Genomic DNA, 21,361 nt, shown 5'->3' on the forward strand with positions numbered 1-21,361 from the left:
CCATTGCCATTTTGCCTCCTTTCCAAGGAGACAAGTGGCTTGGTCCTTTTGCCACCCCTCTCTGCCACTGAGGAGCAGCAGTGAACAAGGGCTAGTAAGACTAGACCCACCTCAAGGGGCTTGCCAGGGTTAATCTGTGGGTGGTTCTGACATGCTCCAAGTGCCACACAGGACTGTGAGCTGTGCAAGTGTTCTAGCTCAGCTCTTTGCAGCTCCCTCTCCTTGGGTTTGGGGTTTTTTTTCCCCTCTTTACTAGCAAGGAAGCCCTTCAATTGGATGGGCAGCAGAGCCAGCCCAGGGCTCAGGAGGAACAATGACCAAAGAACAGACTGCAGCTTGTAAACTAAAACCTCCCCAAGGGCTGCTGCTAAAAGGAGATTAGAGGGAGTTTCTACAGCAATTGGCATGTGGATTTCCCCCCACCCCCCATTGCAGGCACTAAATTTCTGCCCTATCAGCATGGTAGTGTAGTCATAATGCATTTATTTGCTCCTCCTTGGGCAGGCAGGGGTGGAAGCATGGGCATGGAGAGCTGTACAGGGCACCGTAATACAGTAGTGCTGCAGGACCGATCAGAGCTGCACCTTTCATCATCACACTGATGAGAGGTCAAGGAGCCCCAGAGAGATGAAAGGGATAGAGCTAAGCACTGGGGAGTGCCTCTATCAGAGCATGTGTGCCCCAGCCAAAATGTCACACAGGTTGGCAGGCTCCCTCCACTGACCCACCCCTGGTAACCTCTAGCCAGCTGGTGATGGTGCAGGGAGGGTTGTTTACAGTTTATTAAAATGCTTGAGATTACATGTTATGGCAGCCTCACATGAGGTATATGGAAGCAGCCGCTATTGTGAAGGGCTTGATGGAAGAGCTGAATTCTGAGCTGACCATGGACAGCCCTGGCCACAAGCGATTAACCAGCTAGGTGTCATTTTACACTCGGTTGCTGGGGTCCAGGAATTGGGAAGGGACAGGGAGGAACCTCTGTGGTCTCTAGAACATGACTTTAAGTAGTTGTGGTTCGGAGAGCCAGAGAGGCAGCCTCTTGAGTCTCACGTGTCATGCAAGCACCAGAGATTTTTACCTTTGGGAGTATCTATAGCTGAAAAAGCCCATACTTTTTAAAAGAGTACATTGATTGCTTGCCTGGGCAACATCTGTGAGCTTTTTATGAGCATCTGCAGTATTCATGGTAAATCAGGAGGAGGGGTGTGTTATTTACCCGTGTGTACAAGTCTGTACTGGCAGACCATATATATTCAAATGGACATAGGACATTTGTCAGCTGTGGCAACTGCACTGCCCTGGTTATTTAGACAGTATTGTTGGAAGTGTTTTACGTTTGAGGTGAGCTTTATATGAATCTATCAAAAGCAGATGCCAGATGTATGTGTCTGAAAGACTAGGGCAGGACAGGGCATAGATACACCAGGCACAGTTTGAGGGTACCAAGGAATTTCCATTCTGGGGCTCTCTGGCTGACCTGAATTCTGTCTGTTCCTTTGAAGAGGCATTTTGGAAAGGGGAAAGATTTTAGAGTGACTTGAGTATGCCACAGCAGTAGCAGTTTAAAAACAGCAAACCATCTAACCCTCCAACAAACAACTTGCTTGTGAAAAAAAGAGCATCTCCCCCCCAAATATTTATTTTTTTACAATGTTTTTGAGATTACTATTTTTTAAGTCTTGGCAGGTGAGGCCTGGGCCACGTTCAGGTCATCGTACAGAACAGATGCAGAACACCCCAAAGCACCTCACAAACCACAACAGACAAGAGGTCCTCAGGGTGTATCAGCTCACAAATGAATGGGCCCAATATTCAGTTACCCACAGATATTGCTCCTGCCCTCACCCAGAAACCATCTCTCAGAAACTCCAGGAAGGGAAAAGAGCTGAATGGAGACATCAGTCCCTCTGAAAATGGATTCAGCACCCTCTTTCCTTGTATTTGCCCACCCTCAGCAGGCTGGCTGGGAGCCTTGCAGTTTGCATTTAGAAACCAATAGCCAGGATCTGCCAACTGAACTTACAGGTTTGGCAGACACAAGAGTTTCAGTTGCAGGACTCCTGGATCACAACTCTGAGGAACAAAAGTCTAAGTGTATCTCTGAGCATTTCTTCTCTCAGCAGCTTCCCTTCTTGGTGCATTTTCTTTCCCTAAAGAAAATTTCAGAGTTTCCTCCTACAGGGGAAACCTTTAATTCTTCAGGCCAGGGGGGAGGGCTGAGGTCCTAAGATAGCTAAAGCTAGAATAGAAAACATCACCCCATTTCCATTCCCCCTTTTACCTGCTCTTTCTCATTCCCTCGCTTTCCCAGCTCAACCACCCGGCATTCAAATACACAGCAGTTCCTCCACCCTGTCCTTCTCTTCCGCACCAACTGTCCAGCCATTTTGGAGAGTGTGGCCTTCGTGTCACCAAAGTAACTCCCAGAAGGAACATGACACTGCCAACAAGACCAAGAAATGTTCCAGAAGAGATCCCCAAGGGCTGCCAGACCCTAAGTCACAGGGTTTGGCACTTGGCCCTCAGCATGCGTAGTCTCTGACCCCCAGTTCCTTTTGTGTTAGCCTGGGAGCAGGAGAATGGGTGCTGACAGTTCCTCTCTTGGCTTTGGGCGGGCCAGGGTGCCTTTCAGCTGCACTTGCAGGATTTCACCACCATGTTGGAGAGCTGCTCCACTTTGGGGGTCCTCCCAACATAGTACAAGATAGTGAGTGGCTCCAGGTCCTGGGGGACACAGCAGGGCGAAGCGGATGCCTCAGGGTTCAGCGTGTTGTATAAGCCCAGCACCTGCAGAAACAAAGTAAATGTGGTGACAAAGTCAGGAATACGTTTCAGTTGGTTGAGGACAGGAAGGGACTGCAAAGCCAACAGGTCTCTAGGTGCTTGGACTATGCTCATCAGAGGGTATTTCCCTGAGGCAAGTAATACTCCCCTGTCACTTCCTGATGATGGCCTGCTTCTAAACGGTCTCACCTGCCCCCGCCTGACTCTTAAGACTTTTTTTTTTTTAATTGCAGTAGCTTTGCTCTGTGGCTGATGCCTAAGGGTTGAAGGAGTGGCAAGTAGTTGTCTCCTTTCATCTCTAATTTGGTATGGTGGACAGTGTCACAATTTTTGCTTTTAACAAGGCTGGGTGTAACCAGCTTGGGGCCATGTTGTTTTGGGTTCCATTAAAGAAACCAGAAGAAAGAACATCAGTGCTGCTTATTTCAACCAACATCTCTAGATAGCACTGGATGGACGCCAATCCTCTCGAGTATCCACAATTCCCTCCCAGCTTTGAACTGTCTGATGCTTTCTCCCTCCACTCCATCCTCCAAGTCATTACACTGTAATGCTGGAGCCAGGAGAGTGTCCTGTGGGACCCCACTGGATTCCTCCTCCCAGCTGGCCCCAGCCCACAGATGACTGTACACTTCAGCCATGTAACTGCTACAGAACAGTTGCCATGTTTCTTGCCAGAGGTGGCTGCTTCTCAGTGGTAAGCAACTTCTTGAGTTGTGGGGCCAAAACATGATCTCACCTACACTACCGTGGTCTCATTAGTGCTTGTCCGGTATAAACGACAGAGTCTGGCACATTGTCTTTTAACTACTTTACAGTCTTTGGGGATGAGAGGTGCTAAGGAAACATCCTGTTCTATCATCCAGATCCATGTAATCACAGTCGTTCTGGTAGAAGCTCGCTGGGATACTGAGCAAAGTACCCCTGGCTGTACCACAGGGGTGCTACGTGCTCTGGGGGCTGCTCTACTCAATGGAGACAGTAGGTTAAACAGACTGGTGAGAAATCTTCTTTTCACCATGTTTTTCCTAGGTGGTGCTGGCAAGCTGTGAGCAGCTATATTGTTCTAAAGGTTTCTTGGATCACTCAGCTGACCTTAACGCTTGATTGTTTCCTTTCTTGCTCAAGAAAAGAACATTAGGAACCATTCTAAAATCTCCTTTCTCTCACACTGATTCAGTCCAGTTATCTACTAGAGAGCTTCTCAGGACAACCAGATGGTAAAGCTACATGCCCATTACCCTTCAAAGCTGTTCATTCCCTTGCCTTGTCTTGCGCTTAATGCCCAGCATCTGTTCACTCCATCATTCCCATAGATCGACTGTTCCCACTGTTATTAGTCCTTGAGCTTCAGCAAGCCTTGCTGCTGTGCAGACTCTCAAGCTGTCAAGAAAATGTTAGCATCTTTTCTGCCATATCATCTTTACCTAGTTATCTATTCTTCTGCTGAATCTGCTTTTTCCAGTAACTTTTTTAGTGAAACCTGAAGCTAAGAAGTTGCTAGTGAGCTGTTGCATTGTCTGGACTGCCGCCTCTTCTCTTCTGTGGACAGAAGCACAGGATTTTCCTCTGGCTTTCCTTGCTTCAGTGATGGACTGTCTGCTTCTTAGCCTGCCTTCTCCCCTTGGTACTTCTTCCGTGCCTGTGCTTTTCTATTGCTTTTATTTTCTTCCACTCTAGACAGAAGCCAGGCTCAGGTGGTATTCTTTCCAAAGACTGCCTAGTATACTCACGTTAAACAGAGTTTATGCGCAAGTTACCTAAAGACATTTGCTTTCTGCCAGTTTTTACTCATGAATGTCACTGCCTAGTAGGTTCCTCCCTGCCATAGGTCAGGTGGGATTTATACAGCTGAAAAGGATGCCTGTGCAGAAAGGAGAGCTTACTGCATGGCTGTGTTCACTTCCGGACACGGACATGGATTTCCCTTCACTTTTGGGCTACAGCTGCCCCTGTGGTAGCAGACGGCAGCTGCGTGCCATGACACAACAGTTTTGCATGACAGCCTGGCACAGAGTGTAGAAAAATCCTCTGTCCAGTGCAAACGGCAGGAGAAATTTAGGCAGAAGACAATTACCAGAGTTGACGTTTGATGTGAAAAATTCAGTTAATACTCTGGCCATTACCAAATAAGTACCCTAAAACCATCAGTCCTGCTGTTTCACATCTTATCCAAGAGACAGCAGCATCCTCCTCCTCAACATTTGGCTGGAAGCATGGACTCAGTATTGACTCCAAAGGAAGCACATTTTCCCTGCTGAACCACCTAGACTCTTTTCTGTAGTTTCCATGGACAGTTTTTTACAAGTATTGATCTGAACTGCTTTTGCTGCTTTGAAGAGACCGGATATGATCAGACTTAGGGAGGAAGGGGGAGTCACAGTCACAAGCCCTGACAGGATAATATGCTGGATGTACCGTGCTGTGAGTGGTGTCTGCACTGCGGAGGTACGGACAAGGGCCTGAACAAAAGTTAGCAAAGTAGCCCTTAGGCTCGTGGACCCATTTCCAGCCAAGGTCCTGTCGGAAGTCGATGTACAGAGGACGCACGCAGCAGTTCTCCTCCAGATTCCTGAAACACAGTATCGAAACACAGTGAATCTAAAGAGGGGCCTTATATGCGAATGCGTGATGCAGCTTCCTGAGCAGGACTAGTACCAGCAGTGCCCAGTGGGACATGGTGTTTGCCTGTGCCAAGTGCAGAGGAGCGGCAGAGGCGAGCAGTGGCGGGCAGCTCAGCAGCCTGGCATTGCTTGTGCCTGCCGGCAGGCAGCTTCACCACTGGCCCGGGGAGGCAGCACCCTGCTCGCCCACAGCAGCACCCGGCTGCTCTCTGGCACCTGGAGCTAGCAGGGGGCTGCCACGGGTCCCTGCCCAGGCTGTGCTCCAGGAAGCCGCTTGCAAGTCTGCCTCCAGCCAGCGGCTTAGCCAGAAGCACACAGTGACTCTGCTGAGCTGGCCAGCATCCCCTTCTTGGACACTGTGAGGAGCAGCTGCCTGAGCTGTGCTCCTCGTGTGACCCCTGTGGCATCATGGTGACTCACAACCCCCTTGGAGGGCTCTGCCTTTCCCGGTGGCAGGGAATCTCGCCAGGCTTGCCCACCTCAGGCATGCAACCTTGTCCCTCCAGGCAGGATTCTCACTTACCGGAAACAGTAGTTGGTATCCAGGGCCCGTTTCTTTCTCTGGCCTCCCAACACTGGGCTCTCCAGCCGATGTGGGGGTAACATCATCAAGATGAGGTGGGGATTATGCAAGTCTTTCTGCTTCTTCAGGCGCCCCAAGTCCCCACGGCCATAGTCATCCTCACTGTCAATGCCTTCAGAGAAAAACAGGATCCACAAAGAAGAAGTCAGTGTGGAAGTGGAGGATGCAACAAGACTTTTCAGTGCATTTAACACTCTCATGCCTGCCCTTGAACCAGGCTGAGAGGGATTCAGGCACCACGTCCACTTACTCTGGAACTTAATCCCTCACAGGGACCCCTTTAGCCCTGGTGAATCCGACTGCTGCAGGCCTGAAATAGAGGCTTACGGGCCACCTGTTTTACCATTTGCAAACTGCTGGTGGGGCCATTAATCCATCCCACTCACTCCTGGCTTTGGTCCCAGGACAGGCAGGAAGATGAATGGTTTAAAGAAGATGTCAGATCATTGGCACTCTGCAGAACAGCCTCAGAAATGGAGCCTGTGGGGGCCAGTGGCTGCAGCCCAGGGCTGCAAGCCAGGAGGTTCCTAGTTCTTAGGCCAGCCAAGCCGCTGACTCTCTGGGCCACCTCACACAGGATGCCTGACTTCCTTGTGTTTCAGTCACCCTAACTGGAAAGCAGAGCCTCTGTGGAAATCTGAGAAGGCATCAAGCTGAACTTCCCAGAGAGACACTGAAATACAAAATTATGCCTTTCTGCAGACACTCGTGCAAACCCACCCAGCCTGCACTTCCTTTCTCCCATTTCTAACCTATGTACAAAGTAGATATACCCATATAATTAGCATGCAAACCCAGATGTGTATGCTTTAAGACAAATGTTACACAACATAAAATGCTCAAATACGCAAAGCAAGACCTCATTTTTTCTTTAGATACTCTGGTCTTTCCCTTCCCCAACAGCCTCCCCTAACCCAGCTCTTTATCACCTTTGAACTTGATCTCCAAGACCTCGTGCAAATTCTCCAAGATGTCCCCGTTGGGCTGAAAAGTATGGCAAGGACAGTGTATGCTAATTTCCAGGCCAAGGTTGGACTCTGCAAAGAAGGAGATGACTCTGTGAGACAGTTTTCCTCAGCTGGGATGCCTCCTGGCGCAGGGAAGTTTCACTGAGGACATGTACCGTGGTAACTCCTAGACTGTGGGTCAGTCTCAAAGTCAGGGATGCTATCAGAGTTGGGGAACGGAAGCTGCCTTGGAAAGGAGAATGGGAAGCAGAATCTTGTGGCTTCACCTGTGCCAAAAGCCTTGCTCTTGCTAAAGGGAGCTTCCTGGACAGGTCAGAAGGGTGCTCCTGGTTACTGTTTTTAGGCTATTCAGCATCCTAAAGCATTTGTGAGCTTCAAGGAGCTCCATTGGAAAACAAGTATTTTGAAGAGCTGGCTTGCGGTGTCCGTGTTAAATCAGTTTTGCCATCCTCAGTACCTGTCTACTATCTGGCTTCTGGTTAGTGTCTGAAGGAGAGATCTGAAAATGAGCAAGTTGGATATGGACAAGTAATTTCACTGGAAGCATTCTTCTCAGCAGCTGCAACCTCCTGTTTTGTTGAACTGCTAGCGGTCTAAGTCACACGCACTTTCCAGAGGCAAGTCTATTTTCATAACAACTTCCTGGACCAGTCGTGCTGTGTGGGCCTGACTAAGGGAACATAAGACTCTTATGAAAGCTCCTTTTTTATGTTGTGTCATGAATTAAAACATCTGGCTCCCTGGGGCATTGACAAGGTGCCTAGCACCTTTTTTCCTAAGCACTGTATACTCTGTGATGTCTTGTCAGCTAGTGTGCCTGCCCAGAGCTCGCTGCAGTTCCAGCCCTGAACTCCAGCCATCAGGATACAACTTAGATTGCTTGAAAAAGGAGGAGCCTACAAGCTCACAGCTTACCCTTCCAGGGAGCGGCTGCTTGCCAGTACCTGCATTCCAGTTTTCAGTGGCACCTAGCTTCTATCTGTGAGGCCAGTCCAGCTGTGAGTCACGGTGCCTATGCTCCAGCTGTGAATGGGGTCACTGTTCTTGCTGGGAGCTGCCCCATAACTATCTGTTGGGCTGCCCAGTGGTGGCAGAGGTATGTTCTCTGCAGTGCTAAAGCCTCCATCTGTCTAGGTGTGTCAGCCTCTGGTATTTCCTCACCTTTATACCTGCCAAGCTGTAAACAGCTAAAGAAACCAGGATCCTTGCTGGTTTTTCCCTACTAAATTTGCTCTAGTCCACATGAAAATTAAACCAGAGCAATTTTCATTTTCTATGTATTACGGATTATAGTTTAGACAAGCAGAGGGGACCCCTGCTTAGAATCAAAGAACCAGAAGAAGTTCCAGCATCTCTCAGTGAAAACATTTTCCTCCTCCAGAGGATGAATCCTCATTCTGACTCAGCCCACAGAGCTACACAGTGGGGACTCCAGGACAGAGCTAGGAATGTAGCAAACGTCATGCACTGAGATAGCTCTCTAGGGGAAAGCTTGTTCTCAGACTGAAAGAAGCTGTCCTCTATGTGAGCCAAGCTCCTGCAAAAAGGGGAGCAGAGAGATACTCCTGTCAACATTGATCCACATTTCTATGGATGCCTTGACACCCAGTCCAGCTAAGACCCCTACCTCTGTGCAGAAGCCACTCACGCACAGTCTCCGTGACATCGAAGGACAGCCACTCAGGGGAGCCCCGTGTCTGCACATTCCTGCCACTGAGGTAGCGCTGCTTTGCTATGTGCTCATCCGGCTGAAGGATCTGCGTCAGAAGGAGTGGTAGAGAGAATCAGCCAGTGCCGCGCATAAGGAAGGGATAGCCTTGGGTCTTTTTTCTTCCGCAGCTTGCTAAAAACTAATTCAGAAGGTTGGTCCCAGCAAGTGAGACACCAGGAATACCCTGGCACAGGTGACAAGGACATGCTTCACAACCAACCTGAACTCCAGAGATCTACACAATGCTTATTTCTGTGTCCTAAGAAGCCCACCTCTCTCAATTCATCCTTGTTTCGGGGCACATATCCAGAGGCAGAAGCACACAGCAATTGATCTAATGGGTGGTTTTGTTTCTGTATACACCTGTGGGATGTGGGTCTGGATTTCAGAGTAGAACCAGCAGTGGGCAATAGAGCATCTTGCCACAGGTCCCTTGCCCAGCAAGCCTATTGAGTCCTACACTGTGGCGTTTTCATGTGTCCTACACTCTTCAACAACTATCAAAACACACCAGGGCTGATCAGGTTTGGAGACCTCTCCCCCTGCTCTGACGTCTCTTCCCGCTTCCAGACAAACAGCCACAGCCTGTGCAAGGTGTTCCTTCCTGCAGGACCCCAGGTTCACGCCACAGAGCACTGAACCTATGGAGAAGCTCTGGGATTGACTCCTTATCAGTTGTGTCACCTGGTGGAGAATTGGTCTGACCTTTGAAGCTGAATTCCAGGAAGTCCTCAAGAGCTACCAGCCACAGGGTGATTTTAGCTGTGCTCTTACTGCAAAGTGGACAGACACCGGCCTGTGGGAATGTGCTGCCTGATGCTAAACTGTACCATTAGCTGGGTGGTCCAGCCCAGGCTAAGACCACTTCCAAACCTGAACCAGACCTTATTCTGCCAGGGGAGTCCATGGGTTCAAACCAAACTCCAGATAAGTACCTGAATTAACGGTGCCATGAATTGTGCCCCTGAGGAGCTGCTGCTGAAGGGAACATTGAAAGCAAGCATTATTTTTCCAGTAAATCAGTGACAAGACAGAAACCTCCATCCGTTGGATTAGCACCAACTGCACTGCAACAGTCAAAGGAATAAAGCTGCCAAGGGACCTAGCATGCAGATGTGACAGAAGGGTCAGGGCTGCTCCACTGCTGAGGGGCTCCCCTTCCAACCCCCTTCTCAGCACAGCAAAGAGCTGCAGTGGGCACCATGCCCAGGTGCCCAGAGCAGCCAGCCAGTGTGAGTGGGGGAAGGACAGCACCACACTGTAAAAGGAAAGAAAGATGACTGTATCACTGCATATGCTGGAAGAAGCCTGGGGTACAGCATAGGATTTCTTCTCTCTCTCTTCTGTGGCCTGCACGTATCAATTGAGGCAACCATTAAGCAGCCAAGCTATTCTGGGCTCAGGCACAGGAGAAGGTGAGAAGGATACTCACCTGGAAGAGCTCAATGCGCTGCTCGCTGCGTTTGGAGCTCGGGTTGGGCACACGCAGCACCCGAAACTCGGCCCGGAACAAGTTGGTGCTGTTCTTCTCTGCTGAGGACACATTAAAGCGGAACACGTTGGAGGTGACACCTTTTGGACAAATGCCCAACTCATCTAAGAGAAAGAAAGATGGAAAGACTGAGAACCACAGGTCAGAGGGGCGGGATCTCAAATAAATAGTTTGAGAAAGAGGTTTCCAGCAGACACCTGTCATTCAAACATCTTGCCACCTGTGAAGCATGGCTGTCTAGCTAAAGATAACTCAGGATGAATTCACTCAAATTTGGTCTACACCGCAACATTTTGCAAAATCTCCCCACCACTGCCACCATTATTTCAATGCTACAAGCCAGAGAATCAGTAGAGATCAACCACAGTATTTTTAACATTACATCTTCTAACTCTGCTCATGAAATGTTGCTAATGCTCATGAGTGTGCTGCATCCAAAATGACAACCCCAGCCAAGGCAATGGGGCAACCTCATTTGCAGCTAGTGGGGCCCATTCCCAATAGCAATGATGGTGTGACTCTGCTCATGCTGGAGACATTAAGCCACATAGGAGGTGATCCCATTGCTGTTGAATCTTAGTTTTACAAACCTTGACATTGTCCCTAGAATGAAAGCCAGCCAAGTGTCCACAAAGCATGAGGTGTGGAAGACTTTTTGGGGCAGTGGCTATTCAGTGTGTACTGAAAGAACTGGGTTTTAAGATCAGTTTTCACTCATGGCCTGGAGAAGGAATTCATGAATAGTACTAGATACAGAGTTCTTCAAGGACAGAGTAATAGTGCTGAGAGGCCTGCAGAGATCAGACACATAGGCAGGAAATAACACAGCAATTATCTGCCTCAATGTGTGCCTGCTGAGCAGAAAAATCCATTTCACAGATGCCCCAAAACAGAGTAGGTAAAAGCTATGAGGTACAAAACAGCGTCCTCAAGAGAAAACAAGCCTCTCTTCGTTGGAACGATTTTGGTCCCATGGAAAAGTCTTTGCAGTCGCTGCCGTTCCTCTCCTATTGCCCTCTGTTAGCTTTGAAGGCGCTAGCATCATTAAGGCTTCCTGCAGACAAGACACAGCAGCTCCCACTCTGCACCCACGTGCAGGTTGGTTTGCAGCCGTACAGAGCCTCTCATATGACCTGTGACTGTTGTCCAATGCAACACAGGGCTCTCATGTCAGCTGACATTTAAGCTGGTTTTAAACAAAAAAAAAGAAAACAGAAAGAAAAGCTATCACCTGTTCCCAGCCACGGTTCCATCCTGTGACACATAAGCTAGAAGCCCTAGTTGAAGCAACCTTCAAGTTAGATTCCTGGAGTTGGCCCCTCTCTTCACAACACTGCCACTATCTCCCCAGGGAAACAGCTTCTGAAGATGGGCTAGCTTGAAACGGCGCCTGAGCACAGAGGTTCACCTCCCATGCCAAATTCTGCTTTGAGCAACACTGATGCACTTCCAGAGTCACCTCCATGAAGATGAAGGTCTTCCTCTTGTGCTACACCCAGATTCAGCACGCAGGAGCCTGCCAGTTTACAAGGATGTGTTCTTAGGGTGCTGAAGTTTTACTCAATAAGCTAATGACCAGATGCTCACATTGGGCTTTAATTGGAGGGGTTTTTTGTCATTTGTACTACTGAATGGAACAGCCTTTCCCATACAGGGAAGTCTCTGGCTGCTGTTGAAGAGATGGATGTTCGGTAATCCCAGGAGACCAGACCCCACTGCAGCCATGAGCTGGTATGCTCAGCCCAACAACCCTGCAGTACAAAGAGTACACCGAGCCACATGAGGACCTCCACTGTGGGGACTCCACCACTGTGACCAGTTCTAGGTTTTATGCCACAGAAAAGCACAGCAGAAAACCCAAGCTCTGATCTCATTGAATGCCCAAAGGCATCTTCCTGGCTGAAGTCTAACACTGATAACTGTTCTGTGTCCTAGATCTAGGCAGATACTGTATTTTAATAACCCCTTAAGCTGTTTTGCACTCCTAGCCCTATTAATAGTGCTGTTAACAGCCTGCCCTTCCATTTCAGACCTGACTGCCTGTCCATGAGGGGTATCCCAGGAATCATCAGAAATGCCTTTCTAGATCAGACCAGTGGTCAGTGTAGCCCAGTATCTGTTTCCAACAGTAGTGCTTTATCTGACAATCTATTTAGAGACTGCAGATCTGGTCCTACAGCACAGTGCAGATGAGAGACAAAATAATTTATTGTTTATCATCTCCTTAAGATTTTTGGCTAAGTTAGAAAGCCATGCTGGTAAGAGATTACTGTATCTACTACTGTATTTTGCCTGCTGTCCTCACATTGCCTTCTACCTACTTACTTCACCAGCAAGTTGCTGGTGTCTTGGGAGACGTTCCTAGGGGAAATAGTAATAGCTGTGTTCCCTTCCCTAAGAAGAAGTTTCATGTTCCGTTCATACCCTGGGAACAAGCTCTCTGTGATGGCGAGGTGGAGCTGCGCTCTGTGTTTCACTCTGAACACCATGAGGCTGGAGCCTGCTTGTCATAGCAGGGTGTCCAGGATACACGTCTCACTCCCAGGAAGCTGACTGCTTTGGGGCAAAGTACTTTTTGCAAGAGGTCACAGGCAAAGGAGGCAAGGTGATTTTTCAGGGAACTTGGTCCAGTCCCAGCTCAGGTGTGTTAATCACACTGGAATCCGGACATGTCCACCTATCAGCACAGAACAAAGCCTGGAGGCAATATTCCTGCAAGCTCTTCCAGTCCACAACACTCTGGCTGTAGCCAAGCCTGGAAACAGGGAATCTGTGACACCCTGTGCACCCATGCCAGCCCATGTCTGACATGACAGCATGTATCCTCACGATCAGACCCTGCTATTATTGTGGAGGCCAGACAGCCCAGAGCTGTTGACTGCACAAATGATGAGACCAGTAGCCTCTTAGGGTGGACAATGTGATAGAGGGAGCAGGTTCTTTTGGGAGCTTCCCTCTTCATACCATTGCTCTCAGCGAGGTGCAGGTTCTCCACACGCTGCCAATCCAACACAGCTGCTGTTTCTGGCAAGCCCCAAGAAGGCTGATGGCTGTGTGGTTAGAGTTTGATGTCAAGGAAGGGCAGGCTGTCTGCGAGTAGGTATTGCCTCACTCCGTATTATACCACTGGTACTTCAAGGTGTTTCATGCCAAAGCTGCATATAACTTTGGAGAAAAAAAGCGATCCTTCCGAACTCTGCAGGTGGCAGGTTTGGAGGGAAGAGATGCTTGGCCCCAGCAACCCATGGCTTTAATTGCCTTGTCTCTCAGGCTGGCTTGGAAAATGGCATCTGTTTTTCCTCAGGAAGGTAAGCAAAGCCATTTGCAGGACTGTTGCAGATGCTCTTGGACCTTGAATCTAACCAAGTCAGTGCTTAAGGGGGTCTGAACCCCCATGAGTTTTAGGAGATCCCTGAAGTGAATGGCTAGTCAAGAACGAGTTATTCTCTGAAAGAAAGTCCCTTATAATTCAGGCAACGTGCCTGAGAGGCACAGCAGAAAGACCATGCCGTGAGTCACCAAACAGCTCAGAGTAGGGATGGGGAACATGGTCCTGAATATCCTTCCTTCCTGGAAGGATGGGGCTCTCCCCGCTGCTATTTTTGCTCCTCAGCTCTCCTCACTTTTGGACCTTATGTCTTTGAGAAGGATGAGTTCTCAGAGCCAACAAGCCGCTTGACTAATAGTTTGGAGCTAGAACAGTTCGTGTGCATGTGAGCATGCGTGCGCACGCATTTCAGACTTGTCTGTATCATCCTCACAGTTCCCTCAATGGAGCAGTCCTCCCCTTCCCCCCCAGAGGAGACTGGCTTTGGCTCAGAGTGTGCTCTGAGATCACCACCTGGCACAGTGACAGAGTCATGGGAAAGTTGAACATCAGCCACTTCTGAAGACACGGGGCCAAATTCAGCTATGGTGTAAGCGATGAAACTCCCCAGGTTTCAAAAGGAGCGTGTCTCTTGACACCACGGCCTGTCTAGAGCTAGTCTCTCCCAGCGTGACCCAATTCCGAAGTTCCCTCTTTTTCTGGGAGGTGGCATCTACGCTGCCCACTCCCAGAAATTCAATCTCAGCACTAGGCCTTTTGAACCCACTGCTCAGCACCTTGCTCCAGTGTCCTACAGGGACACGGGACACGTTCATTCATTTCCATAGGAATTTTCCCCAACCCACAGTCCCTCCTCACTGCTCCTTCTTGTGCACCACGTCTTCATTCCTCTTTCCCCTCTACTTTATCCAAATCCACTCCCCCGACTTCATTTCCCATTGTTGTGCTTTCCCAGTTTCCTTCCCCAAAACACACCGATTCATAGTGGGGCTGTACTATTTTGCACAGACACTTGGTTTCCCCATATACTTTTAGAATTTCACAAATGGCACTTCAGTAGGTGAAAAATGTTGAAATACGGGTAAGCTGCTATACCCTGTGCACTTTCTGTTCCTCGAGGCTTGGTGTCTCCTGAGCTAAGAGCTAATCATATAACCATATGGAGTGCAGTCTGCTAGAGATTAAGTGAAATTTGTTGCATTACCACATTGTAGCTCTTATTCCAGCTCATCATATGTCAAGATTAACATAAACCTGGCAGAGTAACTGCATTCTGAGGCTGCCTGCACCAAGTCACAGCTCCTCCCCAGAACTGCTGGCATTCAAATCGTGTCCCCAAGACTGCACTACATCACAGGAGGACACCCTGGATGGTGGTATGACTGCATGCCCACCAACATCTTCCAATCCTAAGGAATCCTAAGCACAGACCGAAAGGATTGCTTGTGCCTACATGTGCTCAGCATCTGCAATCTGCTCGGGGTTCATGTCTGCTCAGTCTCTGTCTTTGCATCTGCATCTGCTCAGCTTCTGCACCTGAATCTGTTTAGTGTCCGCATCTGGGCCTGCTCATCATCTGCTCCACACCTGCCCAACATCTGTCACGTTTCCTCAATGCCTGTGTTCCCTTGGGGGTCCCCTTTGCACCACTGTCTGCTTTGCACCTGCTCAGCATCCCTGTTCTCTCCTACTCGCTCTCTGAACCCTCACGCTATCGAGTAACACCCTCGACAGTGTCCTCCAGGCAGCAGTCTCGTCGGCAAGTGCCTCTCCACCTTCTCTGCAGCCAGCGCGGGTGCTGCCCAGACCAAACAGGTTGCCTGTATCTCTGCGGCAGGCGCCGGCGCTTCAGCAGGGAGGAGTCCGTCTACCTGCTCGTCACCCAAACGCGAGACCTGCACCTTCTCCTAGCCCGGTGCCCAGCATTCACCCCGAGACCCATGCTGCCTCCTCTCCCGCTGCCTTCCCTCTCTCCTCCCCTCCCCGCCTTCCCCCAGATGTCAGGGCTGTAGACGCGGGCTTGGCTCGCTGCTCCCGGCTGGGGCCCGGGCCGATGCCGCTCCCGGCGCCCACCTCCTCTACCTGCGGCGGGGCCGCTCGCCGCCAAGCCCCGCGCCGTCCCGTCGGTGCTCCGAGCGCTCGCCGCCCCGTGGCTGCCCCCGTCCCGGCCCCGGGACAGCGGCGTGCGCCCACCGCCCCCGCTCGCCTCCGCACCCGAGCGCGCAGGCAGGCGGCGACGCGCCCCCCGCCGCGGCGGCCCCCTCCCGCCTCCGCGCTCCCGCCCCGCCGGGAAAGCGGCCCCTCCCGCGGGGGCCCGGCGCCCCTCGGCCCCGGCCGGCCGCCCCTCCTCCGCGCCCGGGGTCCCGGGCAGCCTGCCCCGCGGGCGCGGCACCCCGGCCGGCACGGGGGGAGCCCCGCACTTACTGTGCTCGGGGAGGCCCTGGATCATGTCAAATTTATGGATCTCTTTGGCATAGTATTCGGACTCGGTGTTGTCCTGAGAGCAGCTCTCCTCCTTCTCCTCCTCCATCTCCTCCAGCAGCTCCCGGGTGCTGTTATAGAGGGCCAGGATCTGGTAGGGCACATGGGCCGGCCCCACGGTCTCCGGGGGGCTGGTGAGCCGCAGCTTGCTCAGGATCTGCCCCCGGATGGCTTCCACCCTCTTCTTCTTGATGTGGTCCAGGTCCAAGGTGGTGCAGGAGGACAGCGAGAGGCTCACGGTGGCGAAGCTCAGCAGGGAGAGCAGCACCAGAGCCCTTTGCACGTACATCTTCATGTGCGAGGGGGCGGCGGCGGGGGCCCCCGGCAGAGACCCCCGGGCGGCGGCGAGCGGGCGCGGGGGACCGGGCGGTGTGCTGGCGGCAGCCTCCCCAGATCCCGCAGGCTGAGGCTTGGCGAGGAGGTGCATGAACTCACTGCGCCGTGCGCGACTCAGGACTTCCAGGAAGAGCTGGCAGCGCTCCGCAAGGAGAAGCGGCAGGCGCCGTGCCTCGCCGCGCCGGGCTCCTTCCCCATGCGCCGCCCCGCGTCCCGCGGAGCCGGGGGCGCCCCGCCGCGCCGCGCCGCCGCACGTGTCAGCGGCCCGCGCCGCCCCGCCGCCGCGGGGGGAGCGCGGCGCCCGCCCCTCTCGCTGCACCATTCATGCCCCCGCCGGGCCCCGCGCCCTACATCGCCCGGTGCCCGACCCCCGGCGGCTGGCAGCGCGGCACCGCGGCGCTCCCCCGCCCAGCCGCGAGCAGCGCCGCCGGGCCGCCCGCTGTCCCCGCGGGCTCCGCTGGCCGCCGTGCCCCGGCCGCGCACCGCACCGCACCGCACCGGCCCGCCCGGCGCCGCGCCGCGCCGCCCCTCCCGCGCACACTGCCTCTCCCTCGGCCTCGCCGCTGAAATTTTATACCTCCCTCCCATGACGTCCCCGGGACGGGGCTCGGGCGGGGGAGGGAGCTCCAAGCCCGGCCTTCGCCCGCAGCACCGCGCTAATGGCTTCAGCAGCCGCGCAGCCACCGCCGCCCGCCCGCCCGCCCTCCGCCGCCGCCGCCCCCCCTGCCGGGCCCCGCCGCCGCCCCCCGCGCGGCCGGCGGCGCCGGGCCCCTCGCGCCCCGGGGCCGGGCCCCTCCGCGGCGGGGCGGCCCCGCGCGCCCTCCGACGTGGCCGCCGCACCGCGGTGGCGGTGGCGCGCGGGCGCCCCCTGCCGGCGCCGCCGGGGCAGCGGCGGGCGCGGGGCGGCGGCGGCTGCTGGGCCCTTCGCGGTGGTCCGCCGCGCGCTGGCGGGCGGCGCGGGGAGGCCCCTCCCGTTTCCAGCTGCGAAATCGCATTAAAAGCGGCTAAAAATACCCCGAATACTTTCCTGATGTGGTTTCTTTCCGAGGGAGGGAGGGGCCGGGCGGCCGGCGGGGGCCGGGCGCCGCGCTGCGGGCGAGGGGCTGCGGCAGCCCCGGCGGGGCCCAGGCTGGCGGCGGGGCTGGCGGGCCCTGCGAGGCCCCGGGGCCGGGGGAAGGTAGCGGGCAGGCAGGGTGGAGCCCCGCGGCCCTGAAGGCAGGTGGCCACTGGAGCGCAGAGGAGTCCCCCGCCACGGCAGCCCTCGCCAAGGGGAAGGGGCTGCTTCGGGCACCCGCCACCCTCAAAGGGGGCCAGGGCCACACGCGGGAGACAAAACACCGGCCCCAGTTGTGGTTTGGATCCATGACCTGGGCCTGTGCAGGCTCCTCTCCTGGGGCATGGCCTGACCATGGCCGCCCGCCACACCAGCCTCCCTCCTCCCTGCTCTGGGCTGGGCCTGTGCCTGTGGCCCTGAAGCCCCTGGAGCAAGCACTTTTCTCTTGCCCTCGCCTGGACGCTGCCCCAGCTACACAGGGACTCCCCACCGCACCACCCAGCCCTTCTCCCGGGAGCAGAACACCCCTGGGCTGGCGAGGCGCCCGGAGGTCTGGGGCGGGATGGCGGCTTCGTGCCTTCCTGACCCAGCGCAGCCACTCGCAGCACCGGCTGCTCTGCCACAGAAGCCAGCCGCCTGGCTGTGCCGTTGGGAAGATGCAGCAGGGGCAGCTGCTGCGGGGCTGTGGGCGAGGCGGGAGCTGGGCAGAGCCCTCTGTGGAAGCGAATCCTGGGGGTTTCGTGCTCTGGGAGAGGTGGGCCCCAGGGGCATGTGGCCCCAGGGGCATGTGGCCCCAGCGCCTGGAGGGGGTGGTGTCTGGCAGCAGTGCAGCTGATCCGTGGCTGGAAACACGGGGCACGGCTGCGGGGAGCCTTCCCTCGCCTGCATGTTCAGGGGTCTGGGGCTGGGAGAGCACTGCCAGCTCAGAGGCCAGCAGCTCACTGAAGACATGGAGTGTGGAAGAGGTTCAGAGGCAATCCATGGGGCAGCTGGGGGTGCTGGATGCCCGGTGAGCCTGTCCTCTGCAGCTCTGAGGAGACCGAAGGGTGAGCTGCTCACAGTTTGTGCGTGCTTTGCTTGGGGAAGAGGAATTTGAGTTCCTTGATGGAGCAGACAAAGATGTAACAAGATCTAGTGGCTCTAAGATGATGTCTGGTGAATCACGACTTGGAGTAAGGTGCAAAGTCTGAGTGCTGCCGTTAACTATCCATGGAATATTTTTATGTAGATTGGGATGGATGTTTCTGGAGGTCCCCAGGCGCTTCTGAAATGAATTCTGGATGCTGCTCCACTCTGGGACCTCCTCTACCCCACGTTAGGTTGGAGGTCACACTAAATGCGGTAGAACTGATTGCTTTGGACTTCAGTAATCCATTTGCCACAGTGTCGCATGGTGAGTTATTAGTTAAGATGGAGATAAGTACAGGAATTATTAGAGATTACTAGAGGAGTTCCCCGGTGGCTGGTCCCGGGCCCAGTTTTCATTAATGATCTTGGCATGCCGAAATGGATGTGCTAATGAAATTGGCTGCTTATCCAAAGTTGGGAGGCATTGTCAATACAGGGGAGGACTGGGATAATCTGTAGGAGGGGGGTAGGCAATTTTGATGGCTGAGACAGTAGAAATGGGATGAAATGCAATAGTACAAAATGTAAAGTTATGTTGTTAATGGCTGAGAGCAGACTTTTCTGTTACGAGTTGACAGTGGGGACTTACCGCTTGGAAATCATAGCGGAGAAGAAGGATGTAGGTGTGGTGCCGGTTCCAGTATTGGGCCACTCACTTTCTACTCTGGGCGTTGCTCTCTCGGGGTTGAGAAGCGGTGGGGAAGCTCCATGATCTGACGTGCACTGGAACTGCCGCTGGTGGCTGCGAGGAGCAGTCGCTAACAGGTTGCACGTCTTGGACAAGCTGGAATCCAGCTGGGCTGAGGGAGAGCCCGACGGGGCTACTGAACATGTGAGTATCGTAGGAAATATTTCACACTTGGCAACCCTGACAGGGGTTTGACAGTCTGAGCTGGGCTGGTGTAACCCAAACAGCGCCTGTTCTCATGGAGATCAAGACAGGCAAATGCGCGGGCCTTTTCTGCCTATCAAAGCCCCTTCCACCTTCCAGAGGGAGGCACCTCTTGTTTGAAGCTTTGCAATTGTTAAGAGATTTTTTCCCGGAACCTGCACGAATAACAGAGTATTTGCAGTTGTTTCCCTCCTCCAAAAACCCTTAGAGATGGGGTACATACTTGGAGGTGCGTGGAGAAAAAAAATGCAGAAAAATCGAACTGTGGTGCTTGGAGCTGCAGTGTGCTGCTAATGTGGAGCAGGCTACGGCAGCAGTCTTTGCCGAGCTCTTTGCTTCCCAGTGGAAGCTTAATGTTTTCAGTGAATTGGCCCATGTCGAAATCGGGAGTCTGGCTGGCCGCCTGATGCGAGGACTGGGTGAGGAAGAAAGGCGCAGCGCTGTGTCACTGGATGCTACTGGAATTGCCCTGCATCCCATAAATCCTACTGCTGCCAGAGAGCTGCTTAACAAAACCTTTGGCCGCTCTGAATAAGGTGTTCATTGTTCTCTCCCACAGTAGTGCTACCACGAGGGCTTTCCACCATAGCTGTAGCTTTAACTACGCCTGTGTGCCCTCGCTCTAAAGGTGGTCTAGGACCAGAAGCATGTGGGAGTGCTCAAGTGTGATTGCTTTCCCAGACTCTCCCGGCTTTCTCTTGGGTAGAAGGAAGACCAGACATAAGCTCTATTCATAGATCCAGTCAAGGAGTAATCAACAGCAAACAGCGCTAGTGGGGGACTCTGTTAGTCCTATTCTGCGTGACCGGGTTTGGGTTGAAACCAGATGGAGAGAGTCCATGCTTAGGTGTGAGAACTTGTGAAAGGAATGCTTGCATCGTTCTTACTTGCTGTTCAGATGAGAGGGGATGGCAGCAGTGTGATTTATAGTGAGGGCAAAACTGAACAAGTAAGGCAGACTGAGAGCTGAGAATACACCTGAAACCGTACACAGGGAAAGAGAAACCCTGGCACCATGGACCTGAAGTGGACAGGAAGCAAGCACAGACAATGGCTTTAGACTGCCGCAGCAGCACCAGACGTTTGTCCTGTTAACTGTCCCCTTCTCGGTTGAGTGGGGCTGCTCTAGGCCCAGGATCAAATGCTGCCTGCGGGGTCACCAGTAGGGCAGAGGAGAATTAAGCTGTTCAGAAAAGGTGACCCCAATGTTTAAAGCAAGCAAGATCCATTTTAGCCACAACATGAAACAACGGATGAAAACGCTTTCTCCCCTGTTGCCTGCCCCAAGCAGGCAAAAATGTGTCAGGGTGGGTGACAAACCCCATTCCAATGAGTGGAGGAGCCCAGAGGGACTCAAGGCAGGACAGATTTTAGGTTTCATTCTTTCTGCACGTCTGCTCTTCTCTCTCATTGAGAATCTCTGAAGTCAGAAGTCAAAGTTCTGAGGCAAGGCTAGATTCCCCAAGGGCTTAAATGTTTTCTTTCCCGCACGTGGACGCCACCCTCCTTCAATCGGCCTGAGACTCCTCTCACTGGGGTGGGCAGCAAGCAGCACGGCATGTCTTGGGGGGAGCTGGGATGTGCTAGCGGGGTGGTGTCTGGGATGGGGACCCAGGGGAATCATGAGGAGGGGCTTGGGGGGGTCAGTTCCAGACAAGTGAACCCACAGGTCCTGCTGCTTTGTGATCTGTCCAGGGTGGCACCCCGTACTGTTCCTACCCTGCCTCCGGTAGGAACACCCCGCCAGCCACCTGTCTGGGGCCACAGCTGGCAATGCGCTCCTACCCGTGGATTCCTGCCCCAGGGATGCCCTCCTGCTTTAGCAGGCGTTGCTCTGGACGCTATTACGCTCCTCTTAGGATGCTGTTTTTCTGATCAAGAAGGTCAGCTGTAAGTGTACAGCTTGTACTCGGACCTCCTGCAGGAGCTACTGCTACCTGGGGGCTACAGTCCCCCCGACCCCTGGTATCAGTGTAG

The 21,361-nt window shown here is 53.2% G+C and overlaps 1 protein-coding gene across 1 annotated transcript; it reads right to left on the reverse strand.

Moving 5' to 3' along the window:
• Positions 1 to 767: 767 nt before the first annotated feature.
• Positions 768 to 16,818, reverse strand: TGFB3 (transforming growth factor beta 3). The gene is made up of 7 exons (XM_075503281.1): positions 15,918 to 16,818; positions 10,106 to 10,269; positions 8,590 to 8,719; positions 6,924 to 7,031; positions 5,935 to 6,106; positions 5,206 to 5,359; positions 768 to 2,790 (listed from the first exon to the last, which is right to left on the reverse strand). The coding sequence occupies exons 1-7, from the start codon at positions 16,630 to 16,632 to the stop codon at positions 2,632 to 2,634; spliced, it is 1,602 nt and encodes a 533-aa protein (XP_075359396.1). The 5' UTR covers positions 16,633 to 16,818; the 3' UTR covers positions 768 to 2,631.
• Positions 16,819 to 21,361: the final 4,543 nt, after the last annotated feature.

Source organism: Mycteria americana, chromosome 5 (genome assembly GCF_035582795.1).
Source record: "Mycteria americana isolate JAX WOST 10 ecotype Jacksonville Zoo and Gardens chromosome 5, USCA_MyAme_1.0, whole genome shotgun sequence".
In the NCBI taxonomy this organism is placed as follows: Eukaryota; Metazoa; Chordata; class Aves; order Ciconiiformes; family Ciconiidae; genus Mycteria; species Mycteria americana.

Bases quoted from the DNA above. Each gene is read 5' to 3' on its own strand.
- TGFB3 (XM_075503281.1), bottom strand. From the start codon at position 16,632: ATGGTGCAGCGAGAGGGGCGGGCGCCGCGCTCCCCCCGCGGCGGCGGG. The intron at 8,720-10,105 runs GTGAGTATCCTT...CTTCTGACGCAG, and splicing joins AGCGCATTGAGCTCTTCCAG to ATCCTTCAGCCGGATGAGCA. The intron at 6,107-6,923 runs GTGATAAAGAGC...TTTTCTCTGAAG, and splicing joins CTTGGAGATCAAGTTCAAAG to GCATTGACAGTGAGGATGAC.